The sequence below is a fragment of the Sinohyriopsis cumingii genome, chromosome 6 (assembly GCF_028554795.1).
Source record: "Sinohyriopsis cumingii isolate HCF-2022 chromosome 6, ASM2855479v2, whole genome shotgun sequence".
In the NCBI taxonomy this organism is placed as follows: Eukaryota; Metazoa; Mollusca; class Bivalvia; order Unionida; family Unionidae; genus Sinohyriopsis; species Sinohyriopsis cumingii.
The window spans coordinates 34855555-34874214 of record NC_142966.1 but is presented as its reverse complement, the minus strand read 5'-3'; the positions used below and the strand labels follow the sequence as shown (position 1 = coordinate 34874214).

The 18660-nt window shown below is 36.1% G+C and overlaps 1 protein-coding gene and 1 non-coding gene across 3 annotated transcripts in view; one reads left to right on the top strand and one right to left on the bottom strand.

The window, feature by feature from the left end:
* The window catches only part of LOC149796705 (uncharacterized), a 170051-nt gene that overhangs the window by 11437 nt on the left and 139954 nt on the right, over positions 1-18660 (bottom strand). For both annotated transcript variants that reach the window (XM_089961333.1, XM_089961335.1), the window contains 7 exons: positions 13792-13875; positions 9517-9581; positions 8577-8654; positions 7362-7422; positions 6340-6484; positions 4453-5005; positions 2493-2628 (listed from right to left, as the gene is read on the bottom strand). In XM_089961333.1, coding sequence (XP_089817459.1) covers positions 2493-2628; positions 4453-5005; positions 6340-6484; positions 7362-7422; positions 8577-8654; positions 9517-9581; positions 13792-13875 — 1122 coding nt within the window. The remainder of the gene's footprint in view (positions 1-2492; positions 2629-4452; positions 5006-6339; positions 6485-7361; positions 7423-8576; positions 8655-9516; positions 9582-13791; positions 13876-18660) is intronic.
* Trnap-ggg (transfer RNA proline (anticodon GGG)) lies at positions 5404-5480 on the top strand. Its single transcript has one exon. It is a non-coding gene; the product is annotated as a tRNA-Pro (tRNA).

Here is an 18660-nt window from a genome sequence, read left to right as displayed (position 1 = left end):
GAAATATTTTTCCAAACTGGATTTGTCCAAGGGGTATTGGCAAATTCCGGTAAGGAAAGAAGACCGACCGAAGCTTGCTTTTGCTACTCCCGACGGGACATACCAATGGTTGGTGATGCCGTTCGGGGTACAAAACGCGCCCAGCGTCTTTACCAGAATGATGCGGAAGTTGTTGGAGCCCTTGCGCGATAGGGGTGTCCACAACTTCATGGATGACCTCTTGTTAGCTACAGAGACATGGGGTGAACACCTCGCTCTGTTAGCTGACGTTTTGGAGCGGCTACGTCAGGAGGGCTTGACAGCCCGCCCTTCCAAATGTCACCTTGGTTTCAGGACATTAGACTATTTAGGACATACCCTGAGCCAAGGCACGCTGTCTCCAGAGAAGTCGAAGGTGGAGCAGTTGAGAAACGCCGCACGCCCCACCACGAAAACGGAAGTGAGGTCATTCCTGGGACTGGCCGGATATTACCGGAGGTATGTCGCTAATTTCAGCGCGATTGCGGGCCCGTTGTCTGACCTAACCAAGAAACGGACCCCGAGTAAGTTCGTTTGGACAGATGCGTGTGAGCACGCATTCCAAACGCTAAAGGATAGACTTACATCCGACGCAGTTGTTCGTCTACCGGACTTGGATAAAGAATTCGTTCTGCGCACCGATGCATGCGACACGGGACTGGGAGCAGTACTGCTCCAGGAGCATGACAAGACGCTTTTTCCTGTCGCATACGGCAGCCGGAAGTTGTCTGCTGCCGAGAAGAATTACTCAGTATCGGAGAGGGAATGTCTCGGAATCGTGTTCGGCATATCACGGTTCGAGCGATACCTATATGGACGTAAGTTCATATTGGAGACCGACCACCAACCACTCGCCTATCTGGCGCAGGCAAAGTTGTCCAATGGTCGATTGATGCGATGGTCGCTGTTTTTACAGCAGTACCAGATGCAGATCAGATACGTGAAAGGATCTGAAAACGTAGGCGCAGATTTCATGAGTAGAAGCGCCGAAATGATATAGATCATTTGTTATATTTTCGTGTTCATACTCAGTTTAGCATTTAGTTCATTTTGCTGATTTTGTTCTTTATATCGTGTAACACTTTTGCTTTTTTAGTTTGAGTGAATAAAATCCTGATTTTATTCTCAAGCGTGGGGGGATGTGATGTTTTACCCCAACCCCTTGTATTATACATGTATTTATAAGTCTGTAAGTGGAGCCAGGTAAGCTTTGTTTTTCCAAGTGCCTAAGTTGGCTAATCCTCTTACGTAACCCAGTCTTTGTTTGAGCTCTTGAGTGGAAATCTGGCGGGAATCTTTGTACATGGGAACACGTGACGTAGACAACTTCAAAGAGCCGGAAGCCGACAATGGTAGGCTGGACAGTACATGGGGACACACAGACTGACAATTTTATGATTGACAGTTCGATCAAATGACCAGAGTCCGTCGCCATCCAATCGGGATGCGTTGTAGGTGGGACTTGATTCGAGAAGCTGGAATAAGACTTGTACAAGCCTGAAATTCGTCAGTTGGTGTTTAAGAGTCGCAGTGACACACACTCCGTTAGCCATTCGTAAAAATTGGCGGAATTTAGGAAATTCATGAAATAGCTTCGATCAGGAAGCTTTCGGGGGACGAAAGAATTTCAGAGAATTTCGGGGGACGAGAGAAGTTCAGAGAATTTCGGGTGACGGTGAGAGATACCGAGTGAATTTCGGGTGACCTCAAGGGGTACCGTCAAGGGTTCCGGATACTAGAAGAGGAACCGGAAGTCAAGATAACGGCAAGGAACAAGGATAATAGAAGAGGAAGCGGAAGTGGAGATCACGAAAGGAGAGAAAGACAAGGGAACGAAGAGATTTAGATGAGTAGCACTCAAGAAGGGAAAAATCTCCTCACACTGTGAACTCAAATGATGACCAAAGGGATCATTGGGTGAAAGAGAGACATTGATTACTTTAAATTCTTTTAAATTTCATTTATTAAATTGTTATTGTTTAAATTTCATCTTTGTATTTCTTTTAATTTAACTGTCGGCATTGCTGACTGGGGGCTCGTAGCCATAAATATATTTAGTCAATAAATAATATAGTGTCCAGAATTAACCTTCTGAATAAGGACCAGGGGAACTTCTCATAATTCGTTAAAGTCTATAAGAAGAACCCCACCCCTAGACAACCACTACACCCCCACAGAACCCTACCATCAGATCAGCCAGGGTCGGTTACGATGGTGTGTTCTTTGGCAAGGTACTTAATGAACTAACTACTCGTTTTGCTCTGCCGTTAAACGTCAAACAAACCAGTAGCTTTTTAAAAGCACCGTACAGCGAAACTGGTGTATCCTGTTTCGTATTAGAAAATGAATCGCTGTAGGAGACAATAGCTGAATGTCAGTTTCAAATTTCTTTAATTATTTTCTGTCGAAACCCGACTAATTAACTAATAAATGCCGTAGCCAGTGTTAGGTATAGATGAATAATGTATACATACAAAAGTTTGGCCGGGATGGAGGGTCTCTATCTGTACAAATGCTGGTAGTTCCATTCTCTGCACTGGTTTTTCTTTTGATTTAGACATCCGTCTGTTTCCACTTTCACTACGTGCGCCTGTCGGTGTATGCATGTACCTAGAAAAGAATGATCAGCATGTAAGAATGAAAGTAAATGAAACATAGCTGTGAGTTCGAAGTTTAGCACAATTGTTTAAGCAGCTTCAAATAGATTTTGGAAAGTTTATTGCATCAACTCTGTTTTAGAGGGTGACAAACCACCTCCCTAAGATTTACTCACACCCAAAGTCTGGCGAGGATGATTTAAAAAGTAAAACAGAGCAGAGACGCAATGTTTTAGACATTGATATATAAATACAGGAAGCCAGTCACAGCAAACCACTTCTAATGAGAGACATGTTCTTATGTTTCGTTTTTAGGCTCTAATAAACAGTAACACAAGAAAGATTGAAAACAACAAGCTTTGAAAAATATAACGAATAATTTATTTCCTTGAAAAAGCACTGTACAAATGATAAGATAAGAACTTGCGGTTTTAAGAATCAAATCCAAAATTAATCCAAGAATAATCCACGAATTTAACTTTAGAAGTCCTAGTAATGAAATATTCTAATGAATTCAAGTTCGAGTCCCGACGAAATATCTGAAATGGAAGGTGATGACGTATACTGTAGTCAGTATAGAGCTGGTGTGTACAGTCCTTTGTGAACTACATAAAACAATATTCCGAACAAAATTTAAATAAATGTCTTTGCTCAAGAATTCTGTATAAGCACTCAAATATTTCCAGGAAAAAGAAATCCTTTAGAATCCAAATAATTTGATTAAACATTAACGTCTGTCTCCAAAGTGCGACAACATACAGTTTCTAGTGCAAATAAAAAAGCCCAACTGAGAAATATATTTATAGACAGCAGTATAAAACCTGACTAATGCGCAATTTCGGAAAACCCAAAATTGCGAAATAGAGGCTGTTTACATATAAAAAATCACATACCAATCATTTTACTCAGAGAATAAAAGAAAAATAAATAGTTGTTTACGTGTCTCAGGGATTTTTGAATCAAGGTCGGGAACTAAGTCAGAAATAGAAACAGTGCTTCTATTATTAGGTATTTATGAAAAGTTTCGGTCGAACTGAATTTTCTGGAAAATGTCAAATTCCTAGTAAACAAAATTACATTGCTTTCACATGTAATTAAAATAAAAAGATTTTAAAACTTACAAACAATTAAATTAAATTAAATATAAATAAAATGAAATATACGTAACAATATATTAATCCGAAGATGCGTACACACAGCAAATTTTATTCTCATTGGTGTCTTGAACGGCAAGACATACATATAGATATGTTTATTAACGGCAAGATATACATATAGATATGTTTATTAACGGCAAGACATACATATAGATATGTTTATTAACATTTTCTCATGTGTACAATAAAATTTACAAATATAAAAGAGATTTAGTAAGGGACATATGCCTTTCTCATACATATACGAGATGAATGTATAAGATGAGAGAATTGCAACTAAAACATCGATATAACAAAATAAAAGGATTAACAATCATTGTGTGTATTTAACACTTGCATAAACACAGTAATGGATCAATTTTAAAAAATCATTAACATAGATTCATACTTGTGAAAAAGCTATCTGTACACGGTAATATAGGAGCTATCGTCAAACGTCGTGCACACTGTATATGATAACATATATCAAGTGATTTAGTCACCTGGACATCCGAGATTTAAAAAACAACGGACACAAACACGGACAAATAAAAACAACCTGAATCTTATATATCGCCCGCCATCTAAATGCATGTATATTAGAAATAAGAAAAAAGGCTCTGACAACACAAACCCAGTTTACATCAATTGCAAAAGTTTTTTTTTTTTGAAATTGTAAGTGATGAAAGAATGTATATTACCTGTTTGGTTTTGGTATAACTTCTGTGCTTGGTCTTGCATTTAATTTATCTTTATTAGGGCTCTGTGGTCTCTTAAATATTCCTTTCTTTCCAGTTCTACTTCTTTTGGGGTCATTAATGGCCTTTATTTGGTCCATTGTTATCAGCATCACGTCCTCACCACCATCGTTCACTTCCCCCTTAGCGTTCTTCTTATCTTCCGTTGGATCAGCATAATCGTCATTTTCTTTACCATCTCCCGCGATGCTGAGAGTATCCGCATCACTTCCTGGTGCCTTAAGTTTTATTTTCGGAAACTTAACAGCTTTGGAATCTTTATCGACGGATTCGTCTGCTTCTTCATCGCTTTTGGTTCCTTCATTTGGATCCGATGGTGTTTTTGATATTGCTCTAGTGTTAGGTCGGCTGCCCTTAAGTATGCCAGTAGGGGTGCTAGGAAGACTGTGGTAAAGTATATCATTGCCAAGCCCTTTCTTTTTCGATCCCGATGGGGCAGACTGTAGCATACGCCTTCTGTTAGGTTGATAGACTGACGGGTGGTACACAGACTTCTCTGCAACCAAATAAAGTTTCCTAAATATCGTCTAAAGCAGACCTTTCATAATCAATGACCTTTGCACATATAGACTCAGAATCGAAATTGCTAGTATTTGTTCTTGTTTTAAAATCAAGCTGCACTTTATGCGTTTATGGTGGGAGAAAGATACATTCAAACCAAAGTAACCCCGTTTGACCAATAATTCTAGAATATGGGACACATTTAGTGTACAAGTTTCCTCAATTTATATAAAACTATTGTTTTATTTAAACATAAATCACATACTCAATGTTGAAAACGTGAAAAACATACGTAGCCCTCTTCTCTTGATGCTGGTAGGGTTTAGTCAATTAAGCCGATTGAAAGTGGCTCATCCAAAGTATGTGTATCATTGGCATTGTTTTATGTATTTTGACCGTTCCGGTGGCCTAGTGGTAAGAGCGTCCGCCTGGGATGCGGGAGGTCATGGGTTCGATTCCCGACCGAGTCATACCTAAGACTTACAAAAACGGTACTAACGGCTTCCTCGCTTGGCGCTCAGCATTAAGGGGTTAGTGTTAGGACTGGACGGCCTGGTGTCAGAATAATGTGACTGGGTGGGACATCATGCTACATGATTCCCGAGTGCTAGACATCAGTATAAACTGCCACATTGCAGACATCGTAGCAATACGACTGAAGAATTGTTAAAGCTACGTTCCAAAAAAGTCCAAATCACATTATGTATTTTGTACGTCATAAATGTTTGAAGTGTTAATTCTTTTTTTTTCTTCTATCACACCCGTATCCTATGTGATATAGGGATATAGATGTAATGGATAACAAGTCAAATGTTGATATTTAATACAATAAACATTATTTCCGTATTTTCTCATGTAGTTTACTTTACCTGTCAATATACAATAATGTAGTCCCAGTTCTGCCCCTGCACCATGTTCTAGCGAATAAGTGCTCTTGCTGCTCGTGTGATATCACTTGTACAAACACCAGTGTAGACCCTGTTCTGCAGGCGAAATACACTGTATACTAGCTAGTAAGTTCGATTCTAATGAATACAACACAGAGCCCGGTCTGCAGTCGCATAATGCACTGGCAGATTAGGGTTTATGCTGTTAGTTCTACTGATATTGACTGACAAAACAGATCAAGATCTGCTGGCGCATTATGCGATTGCTCATCTGGAATTGTACAGTGTGAAGTTGGTTCCAGCTAATAGGTGGGGAGTACACATGGTTATATGTTACTGGGACAAATCAGAATCTGCAATTGTCCCGTACAATTCCTGTTATACATTTGAAAATAACGTATTTGATCTTTTAAGAGTTTGGAGTGACTAAAGTTATACTAACTGCTCACGCCATCTGCTATAAAGCTAAGTATTTTCTTCTTTTTGTGGAAGGGCGACTGTTCTTCCATCATTTCCTGGATCTTTTTTCGCCTGGATTGAACATCAATCCTCCCGGGTTCTAGGTTTTTCAACACCCTTGCTTCACCCTGTAAGTTCAATTATAATCACTGACATTTTCAAAGATTTTTTATGTGTGCGCATTTAATGTTATTCTTTAAAATTATGTTTCAAATTTACTTTTGGTTTAGACTATTTTGTACAAGTTAAGTAAACAACGATATTAAAAATAATACATTTATCTAGACAAACGGGCAAATCCTGTTAATATTGATCAACACTCGGTCATCTCATCCTGCAAGTGAAATGTTTCATCACCATCGGTTTCTGCATGTACGTTTTCTTAAGTTTTTCTTTCTTTATTTCTTTGTTTAATGATTAAATAAAGTTGTACAACATAATTATAAACTGTTCTGTTCTGTTCAAGTTGCCTTACATTCCAACGACCACAAGGCATCTCTAGCTCGACTAAATGAAGAACTTGATAAAAGATCATAACTTGTTTCCTAATCGATATAAAACGAATGTTGATAATTGAAAACAATGAAATTTTACGAAACTTAACCGAAAGTGCTGAAGCATAAAACATAGGTCGGACTGATCTTTTGGTGGTAGGGTGTTATAAGACATGAGAAAAAAGGACATGGCATGCAATGTTGCATAACCCCATTTATTGTATGCCTTAAGACACTACTTGTTCGAAAACAACGTAACCAATGGCAATGAAGCTGGAAATATAAATCTACAAACATATTTTGATGGTAATAGGGGTGGGAGTATGTGGTGGTTATTGCGCTTACCCAGTGACCTCCATGCCTACGCAAAGTTGTATGACCTTTCAGGAAATAGTGCAAGAAAAACTATCCTAATCAAAGCACTTAATGACAGTTTAATGGACGGACAGACAAGGGTGACACTGCGTCTTCCATATTTATGGCTGGGCATAAAATGGAAAAAAGAACTTACAGATTTAATGACATATATCCACTCCAACTCATTGCTGTCTTTCACAATCAACCTGCCATATCTGGAAAGTAATTAAATGTTGACAATTGATATGTTTCCTTTCAAAGACTATGTAAAAACAAACCAATACCTTGAAATATATTTTAATCCATAATTTGTCACACGAACACATTTGAACCCTTCAAAACTGCAAAACTATAATTTGTGGTCTTACCTTCGACGATTTACTCTTCCAAAAGGATTCTCCATTAACACTGGGAAATCCTTATCAAAGTCTAAGGCATATACATAGGCACATGATGTAAGTTCTGTCTTCCTTTTAAACTATAACAACTCGACAACTGTGACCTTGACCTTTGACAATCGCATCAGACGGTTGGACTCGTGTTGATTATTTGGATTGATTGGAACGGAAAATGTCCATATTCAGAGTTAAGCAAGTTTTAGTTGGAGTACATTCAATGAAAAATGGCACACAATAAATCCACAATTTAATCATTAGGACGTAATTAGAAGAAGAAAAAAACGCATACCGTCTCATGGTTTATGATGAATTAGGTCCCTGAAAATAGGTATTACACGTAATTTGCAAATCCTTAAAAAGTCAGTGAATTTTCTACATCCAAAGCTTAAGATATATCTAGACTATGTTTTATAATAACTAATTTACGGTAAAAGTCAATGGTACTGCTGGATTCAAACAATTTTAACTAAAGGCTACCAACCTACAAGTTAATCAAATGTTTTCCGTGATCTTGACCATGAAAGTCCTTGACCTTTAATCTCAACATATGTTTTTTCCCCCTGTTGCATTTACGGGTAAAGGTTAACGATGACTCTTTGATGAAAATTAAGAAAATATTACCCAAAACTTATATGCCGGATGGACGGACGAACGGGCAGATATTACGACTAATCTCTCTCGTATTTGACACTTATGGGCGTACTTCAGACGGATAAAAAATAACCTTTAGGGAACACGAAAGTGCAATTCCTTTGCGAGCAGCTTTATTTATTTGCTCGCGCAAACTGCACCATCTTATTTCCATCTGAGCATTCCATATGTAGAGCGTTGCTTAGTTGCAATCGTTACGAAGTTTAATCAGAAAAAGTTATGACAACTAATCTTCTTTATATTGGATTTCAACTATAATTGTTTTTTCTTCATTATTTACGATTGAGTATTACTGTATCAAGGATGCACACTCAACGTACTTGTATTTAAGCATGCTCCATGTGCCGGGGTTTTCTTTCAGCTTATTCAATGGGAAATGGCTGAATATGATGTCTTTTCTGAAAAAAAGTTGTTCGAAAATTAATAAATATTAAAAATAAAACGATCATGCTGGTGGTGGTTGTGAAGAAGAAGTGAATTAAGAGATAATGATATTTACGTTCTTGAAAGTGTTCTCTATACAACGCAGGAAACTTGCATTCAGACTTTGGAGTCATGGCAGTAAACTATGTTGGAAACGGTGCCCGTATTTCTAACAAGTGCGTACCGCGACTCACTCAGAGACATGTAGGGTATAAATTTTCTTTTTCTTTCCAAAAATGCATCAGCATAATATTGTACATACTCATTTATTAGTGGGGAGGTGTTGGACAAGTCCAATATTTCACAACAATTTCATTTTCCCAACCTCTTAGCTTATAAAAAAAACACACAGTAACAAATCATATTTTATACTTCTTAGATAATAGAGAAATCCATAATGCTTCTTGCATAATACCTGCTTACTAAGTCGAATGACACTAGTAATACTGAATGTAGTTTTACAAAAGTAGCCAGTTGCATATGAATGTATATAATCATAGCCCATGACGTCATACATGACGTTTGAATTTTCGGCAATCGTCCTTTAATAAGAAACTATTTTCATGGCATATTTGGATAGTTATCACCTAGTTGACATTAAGACCTCCAATAGGACACGACACCATATTCTGAACAAGTAGTTTTGCTTTGGTCCATTACAGTTTATGCAAGAAAAAGTGTGTATTTTTTTTAAGCTTAAAACTTTCAATCTTACATAAGATTTTGGTTTAAATCTTCCATCTGGAGAAGGTTTATGATGGCAGCCAAACGTTCACGACCACTTGATAGTTTCATTATGTCAAGATTTTTTATACGAACAAAATGTCCTTTACTTACCTGCATATATCTAAATTTTTTGAATCATTGGAATCGGCAGACATGTTGAAAATCTCTCTATAATCCTAGAAAATAAATGGTTTCAGTCGTACAAAAATTAATTACATGCGAATGACAAGTATTATACAAAAACTATTTCTTTTTATAAATTCACGACACTCAATTCACTTATAGAGATGTAAAATTTAATCTGTATGTTTCCTAAAAATTAAAAAAGAAAATTAAATTATGCAAAAAAAAATGTGACTACAATTTTTTTAGAGTTTATTGAACCTACGCCACCTCATCACCACCGAATCCTCCTGGGGTCTCTGTAATATATTGTATAGGAAGGTACAGCCCCAAAACGTAACAGTCATGCATGCATTTACCAGAGTATATTTTAAATTCATTTAAAATTTGTTACTGCACTAGTCCAAAAGGTAGATACTGATGTGACTAATTAGTGTTATTCGTTATGTAAATGTATCCATGTTACAGTAGGTAATCGTTGCCCCAAGGTTTAATTAGAATTCGATATCCACCTCAAAGTTATCGAGATTCCTAATTATGGATGTTTTCACATTCTGATAATCATAGCTAAGACCTCGCTGCGTACCAATAATTTATCAAAATATACCAATTAATGTACATATAGGATTATAAAATCACCAAATCAAGCGCCAAAAACCGCTATATAAGTGGTAAATCGACCCTCTCTTGGTAAATTAGCGCTGATTTAAGCAAGACTCCCATGTTGGCTTTAATATCGTTCACCTAACTTATATATCTTAACAATTGTCCATTTCATTCCCCTTCCTATGTTGTGTTATAAGAACACAACCCTGTATAAGCTATATCCCAATCTTTATTTTTTGGATGTGCTGTATAGTTTACGATAGGCTGACAAGAAATATTTCGAAAGATAAGGATACAATTAATATGCGTAACTTTCACTCATCCAAGAGCTTGATGATAAAACCTCTTTAACAAGTTTCATCAAAATCGGATGAGACATAATCACAACGGACGTAAAAAGCTCAGCCAGTCAGATGCAATATCACCTCATTAACATGCCATATACTTTTTTATAAAGTCTATATAATGCCTTACTATAAGCTTACTGGCAAAGTATGTGCAAAATCCTATAGAAATTGAGTCAATTCAGAGGGGTAACATGCTCGGTCGTCAGATGAACATTATATTAGAAATGTATACGTTTTTCTTCCGTTATTAAATTCCTCAAATATCTGAATGACCCAAGACTAATTCACAAGTTTTATCAACATCGTATTACAAAAAAGACACTGGAGTGTTAACAAGCCAAGTCAACAGTCAACAGCTGCGAGCTCATTAAGTTAATATGCGTTGATTTAGCTCCTAATCAAACTCGTCCGAGTTCTTGATTGATATGAACCTATTAACAAAGCTTGATAAAAATGTTACAAAAATAGTCTATGGAACGGTAAAAAGCGGGCCCAGTCAGATGAAAGTATATGGAACCAAAACAAGTTGGCCCAGTCAGATGAAAAATTACCTCGTTAATATGCAAACGTATAGTTCATTATAAATTAGTGCAACATCGTGGTGGTTTTAGCATACATATGACGTTTAACCGAAATCGGGTCCGAAATACCATTTCTTGAATGGCAAGAAATTAAGCCTATCAGATGCAAGATCACCTCAGTAATAAAGATCAATTGGAATCTTATTCCTATAGGTCCTTGTACCAAAAGCCTATTTCCACACTGCTGGAACCTTATTCATATGGGCCTGTGTACCAAATTTCCCCCAGAATTGTAACCTAAATAAAGCTTATTGATTAGTCACAAGCTAACCCAGTCGTATGCATAATCACCTTATTAATATGCATGGTCCTTGTTCATAAAGCAATTCATTCAAGATATTGATAAAATATGCTGATATTCCAATATTTAGTAAATTTGGAAACGAAATGCGGCTTCTAGACAGGTAGCATGCGCAGCAAATCAGATGCAAGGTCATCTAATTAATATGTGTGGATCTCGTTTATTATCAATATATTCGGAGATCTTGACGATATAGGCCAACATTCCAAGTTTGATGAATATACAATCAGAAATAGCGCATCTATAGTAGAAAAAACATTTTTTTTTAATTAATGACTGACGCATTCTTGAAGCGGATTCGTACCATAAGCTAGCTTATTATTACCACCAGACGAGTTCAAAATCGATATAAAATATTCTGTGTATAAAAAAATCTTGTACATTTTCTGATTGTGATAATTCATCTTACCGGAATAGTATGCCACTTTCCGAGCTAGAATAAGAGCGGCGTTATTTACTTTCACAAAATATTATCATGCATTCACTTAAGCTTTTAGGTGACAAATATTGAGGCCGTAGACTGTCTTGAGTTATCGTGTTTTACATTTGACAACACACCTAAAAATTCTAAATTTACCTATGATTGCGTAAACAAGCAAATTTATAAAGTACTTTCAAAAGCCCCTGATATCACGAAACTTCCGCTGTGATTCAGTAAAAATGCGCGACACCTGATAAATAAATCTCGGATAAAATTTAAGTTCTTGGGTGAGAGATTATTGGCTAGGTTCAAGTGAATTGCTTGCAAAACCATCGCGAAGGGAAAACAATTGCTTTTTTCATCGAACTTGATTTTTATCAACCATTAGCTTGATTTCTAATGACGTTATTCATATTTTATGATCCAGTGTATACTTTATACTTCTCGTATGAAAAAGATCCCTTATTCATTAGATGATTCGATATCATTGCACAAATGTCAACATGATGCATCAAACAATACACTTATTTGGAAATGCAGACTTACGACTTCTACAGAATGACATATACGCCAACTACAATGCGTGAGTAAATTAGATCAAGTGATATGAATTGACTTTTGTATGGAACGTACTTTTATTTTACAATTTATGGCAACAAAACATTCGGTACTTTCAACTCTTTGTTTTTTACTGTGTAAAGCAGACAGGCGCCCACTTTCAAATAAGATTAATCCTACATTTTTTAGTTCAAAATTCACAAACTTTACATTGCGTATTGATGCCAATCGTGGAGGTCGTTTTACCTTATACTTGCCAACTTATTTTCCTTTAGAGTGGGGGCAGGAGGAAGGAAGTTTGGAAATCCGGGGTTTGAAGTGCAAAACCAAAGCAACAACGAAGTGCCCATTGATGGAGTTGCCTGAGGGATTGAAGATCTAGATATTAAATCATTATAGAATCTCATGGTTTATATTTTGGTTATTACTAATAAATATTACTTCATTACAGGACAAAAATAATTTTGATATGATTACAAGTAGTGTTCAGACACTAATCCGGAAGTTCGAAATGACATACACCACAATGTCAATTATTGGATGAGCTGGTCATTAGGGTAATGGTGGGGTGGGGTAGGTTGGGCGAAACACGTTGAAAAATGAGATACTCGCCCCCTGTCAATACCACACATGTGCCTCACAGGCAAACAAAGGCAAACAAGAAACGTTTAACTGCAATTTATTTCATGTTTGGACCTTTGTAGGTTTGGCGTGATATAGGAGTTGGACGTACTAAAGGATTATTCAGGCACGATCACTTAACTATCAGAAAAGCACATGCACAAACAAGATTCTTCAGCCTATAAACACGTCAGTCTTATACAGAACGGGGACCTCTTCAACTTACAAACCCTCGAGGTCCAATTTTTAAAACGTATATAATGGGACGAGATTCTACCAAATTCTATTAGTATTTATGAAACTGACCTTAAGACATGATCTCAGAAAGTCAAGCGTCATAAGAATCTATATCCACGAATATTTGGATTCATACATGTACGAATCTATATCCAAGAATATTTGGATTCATACAGGTACGAATCTATATCCACGAATATTTGGATTCATACATGTACGACTCTATATCCACGAATATTTGGATTCATACATGTACGATTCTATATCCACGAATATTTGAATTCATACATGTACGATTCTATATCCACGAATATTTGGATTCATACAGGTACGACTCTATATCCACGAATATTTGGATTCATACATGTACGACTCTATATCCACGAATATTTGGATTCATATATGTACGACTCGATATCCACGAATATTTGGATCATTAGTTTCCTTTTACACATACAGACACTTTAGAATACAAAACAAAACGCACATAGGAATTAAACACGTACAAAGGTTAGGCAAAATAGACATTATATCTGAAATATTTCAGACAAAGCTAAACATCCTACTAAAACAAAGTTGCAAACATCTTACAAATCTATGGAGAAAAAGTAGTTCCACTTCGTGTTTTGTAAGTACCGTGGCCCGTCTTGAACAACCGCATACCAGATCCTCCTCCTAAAATAAAAGATAGATAAAATCTTGGATCTCTTTTCAAGAATGCATTTATTAATGTTCCGTTTCATAAGCAATAACACAAGATAATAATAATCGCATTTCTGATATTTGCATAACGAAATGCGATACAAACTATATGAGTTATTATTATTATTATTATTATTATTGAGGGCCCCGAGTGGCCGAATGGTCTAAAACGGTAACCGTTACGGATCACTGCCATCTCACCTCTGTCTGCATGGGTTCGAGTCTCGGGCTCGGCCAGTGTGGGTACGTGAGAAAGCTTGCCATTAGCTTATCGTGGGTCGGTGGTCATTTCCGAGGTTTTCCCGGTTTCTTCCTCCACCATTTTACTGGCCGCCATGTAAAGCCTATCTTGTGCTGAAAAATGGCGTTAAACCCTATAACAACAGCAACATTACTGGTATTGAAACCGGTGAATAACATTATTGTACTACGTCTGACAGCAATTCGCCTAGTTCCCGATCCGAACGCGTGGAGTACTGCAAAACATGAATTAAAGCAAGTCTACAACTGATTCGTTAGCGATACGCACGAAGTCGTGTACATTTCTAAAGGTGTTCATAATATTTTCATATCACGTCTCATGACAATTAATCATTAATATATATCTTGCATGTGAAACGTTCAGTATCACTGACCATCATGGGGACCCGCAGCATAGGTCAAGGGGGGTCACGTGACACCCTGGAAATCATACTGCAATACACACACACACACACACACACACACACACACACACACACACACACATACATATATATATATATATATATATATATATATATATATATATATATATATATATATATATTCCGACGCTGAAAATATGTTCCAAGATTCTGTTCTAAAAGCTTAGTAAATATTAGCTTTAATTTCAGACTACTAACTCTCCCGGCCGTGAATGACTGCCCCCTCCCCTGCAAAAAATCCTGAACCCACCCCACCCCACCCCCTGCAAAAATCCTGCTGGCGCCCATGCTGAACATCGAGTGTCATATTGCACAGACTTTACTTATTTTCCAACTCAACTTCTGGCACCAATGTAATTAAGCAGACCTAGGCTTTAATGCACAATACGCCTCTGAACATCAATATGACTAAAATGATATCCGTAGACAACAAAAAGAGACATTCGGAGCACTTCAGAGGTAACTACAGTGTATGCCACTCATTTATAGTAATTTAAGCGAGTCGCTGCAATATAATTCACATGGATTAGAAGCAGCATAAATGTGGAGAGTTTAAACGCTGTCGCCAGTGTAGTTTTCTTTCTTGTTTTTCTTTTTTTTTATAAAATATTTTTTTCTTCTTCACATTTCCAAATATATCAATACTAATGTTAGGCTACAAATCTAGCTAGATTCAGTTTCTTTCTAATTTCACGGATGCAACAAAAATGACAATACGGGTCATTTTAGTACTCTTAAAGGAAAACGTTTCACTTTCCCGAAACAAATATTACTTCAGTCTATATACAACTTTCAAAAACTACATCTTACAATTGTTTGAAATATAAAATGAAGTTAATAAAGTGAATACTCAGTATTTATTAACCTAAATGTGCGTTATCATAGATGCTGTTCCAGAAATTCACCGCACCTTCAGCTCAAGCCTTTGTGCTCTAAAATAACGTTGATGGTCGAGTTGATAAATGCTAAAGAGCAGTTTTATTTGGCAACATACCAGACTGAATAGGTAGTTCTTGGTAACCTTAGATAAACAGGCACAATCAACTTTAAAATTTCGTTCAAACTTGCATGTTGGTATTATTTTACAAGACATACTTTTTTCAACAAATACGCACTGTACCATACGTTATAAGGATGTGTATAATACAGAGTAAAAGAGCCTGTTAATGATGGATTTTATTTTCCCTCACACACTTGATTTGTTAGAAAAGTCAAACCTTTCACAACATCTAAGGTATTTAAAACAGTTATGTTTGGTTTGGCTGTCTCAAGTTCTGTAGCTTGTTTCTGAAACGTTTGAAACTTTATCGTTACAACCATGATAAAAATGGAGATTGGAAAAATTAAACTAAAATAAGTTTACAGTGAGTTCGATTTAAATCATACATGTTTTCTTAATGTTCATTTCATAAAAATATTTAAATTTAAAACAATGAAATTTTTAGTTTTGTTGTTTTAGTTTTTGAGCATTTGGTTAGTAACATGCGCAATCGTATACGAAAAATGAAGAACAGCAAGAAAGTCAAAATATTTGAACACATAAATTATTTATCACATTTATGAAAAATATCACGATGGTTATAAAGTTGTGACAACAAAGTAAGCACACATCAGTTGCGTGACCACTATCATTTGCCTGAATGTAGAGGGCCTTCAATATCATCTTGACAAGTATAGAAAGAAAGAAAACGAATTTACAGTGAAAAAAGACAATAAAGGTCGCTGATTGCTAAATATTCAAGGGTCATGCATTAAAATTCACCAAAGATTCAAGTCATGACATGCTATGTGCAGCACCACATTGGTTTGACCATGTGCAAGCACATTTCCTACAAACAAAAACAAAGACAAAAACAAAACAATTTGAGTACTTTCACAGCTTTTTTAAACGTCTAAAACACATAGACACAACCAAAGAAATTAAGTATTCACCTCTCTTAAATGCAAATATTTCTGACATTAAGTACCAGTATGTTAAAGGCCCCTTCAGACTAAACATGTTAGGTGATCTTCACCGTTACTTATATTATCTGAAAGAGATACGTTGATAATATGGAATATCTTTGAAGAATTTCGCAATACCTTTATAAAACAATACAAACAAAACCCCGGTCACTATTATGCATATATGGTCGAAACTCATGAACCTTCCTTGAAAATGTCTGCTCTAGAACTAAGCTGGTAACCGATGTGATTTTGTTCAACAGGTTAAACATCAAAGAAGGAATAAGTGTGATTTCACAACGATACGAAAATCTAACCATGCTTTCTGTGCTGAAAATGACAAGGAGCAAAATGAGGGTAAATATGATAAGTCCTAAACAAAAGTCGACGATAATATACCTCTATGATCACAATTTATATCGTCGCGACATTTTTCAAACATATGCCATTGAAAGACTTCAGAGGATCGAGCAAATACGAAACTGAGTGGGTAAATTAAACCTTTTTTTTTAATATCCCCAAAAACATTTATACATTCTACAAGTTGGAAGTGGATCTAAACGCACCTAATCACTTGTATGAAGACTGTCCTCTTGCCCAGGACAAGCAAAGTTAGATGGAACATGATATATCAAGATTGCAAACACAATTCATCTAGGACAGAAAGGCTACTAAATCAATATTTAATATGTATGTCAATGAAAACAGATATCTTATCCTCTACATAAATGTAAAATTTTACCTTCATTAAGACTAAAATTAATAAAAATGCAAATAATCGTTTCCTTTGTCAAAAGCCTCCGTTAAATCTAAACACAGTTCTCAATATGTCAGAGAGAGAGAGAGAGAGAGAGAGAGAGAGAGAGTAAATAATTATATGGAAAACAAGATCTTCTTCGCGCTGATGAACAATGCAGTGTTTGCAATGCAACTGGAGAACCTGAGGAAATGTATAACCAGCAGTAGAGTATGTACAGATGAAATGAAATATGCAGACATAGAAGAGATGGTTCATTTGCCGCACATAACCTATAATGGAAAATCAATTGATTTTAATTAGCACAAGGAACGAAAATACTTAACTAGCCAACCTTGCTTAATGCTAATTATGTGGTTAATGTATGATTTATGCTATAATAAATTAAGCTGCGGCTTTTTCAGTTATGCATTGCACTATTTACAAAACTTAGAAGGTTATTTAAGTTTCTTCTATATCGATTTTATGGTGCAGTTGAAATTTATGGGATTGAATTTCTGTCCCATTTGAACATCGTGTGCTTGACATTGTCTAGAATTAAAAAAAAAAAGACCTTGCTTTAGAAAAACACCTGCACCAAGGTGGAAAGAGGGCGTCACTGACACGATGGATATGATTTTAGCACACGCAGCTGACACTAAGTAATTTTAGGGTTCTTGGTGGATGGGAGTACATTTACTGTACAATTGTAGCAGAATACACGTGTCCAATTTATAGCCCAGTCGCTTTATTGCATGAGTCATGGGTATATCTCCAATTAATTAGTACTAAGTACTGACCTACTTATTTTATTATATTTGCGGCATGAAAACAGTATTAAAAGCAGAAGTATTTTTCAAATGTTGTAAGTAGACTCTATTAATTTTCAATTTTTGAAAAGTTACATTGTTACAATAATGAGTACGAATGACCATTTGCTGTGATTTAATTTTCATTAAAACATTTGTAAATCATCAACATCTTTAGACATTTGAACCTAGCTGTTGTAACTACAAATTATTATCGACTCCCCTAGAATGAACTACTTCTATACTACTATTTTATAACTGCTGCAGGTATTCAGTCGCTTATCACACTGCATTAATACGAATCACTGCCACTAATATAAACTATGCATACACATTTAATTTGGTTAAATCATGAAAGACTGATATATGCAATAATTTGCTCGTCACGCATCAACATTGCTGAATGTATCCTAGAGTCAAAAGAGGAATCCATAGGAATTAATGTTGTCCAACATATGCAAGCACAAAGATAAAATGAGTTTTTCCCTATAGAATGTGTTTCCACGATATTCACTGGTGTATACTGAAAGTATGTAACTATTGTCACTTGATGTAATATGCTTCGCATGTTTAACCATTACTT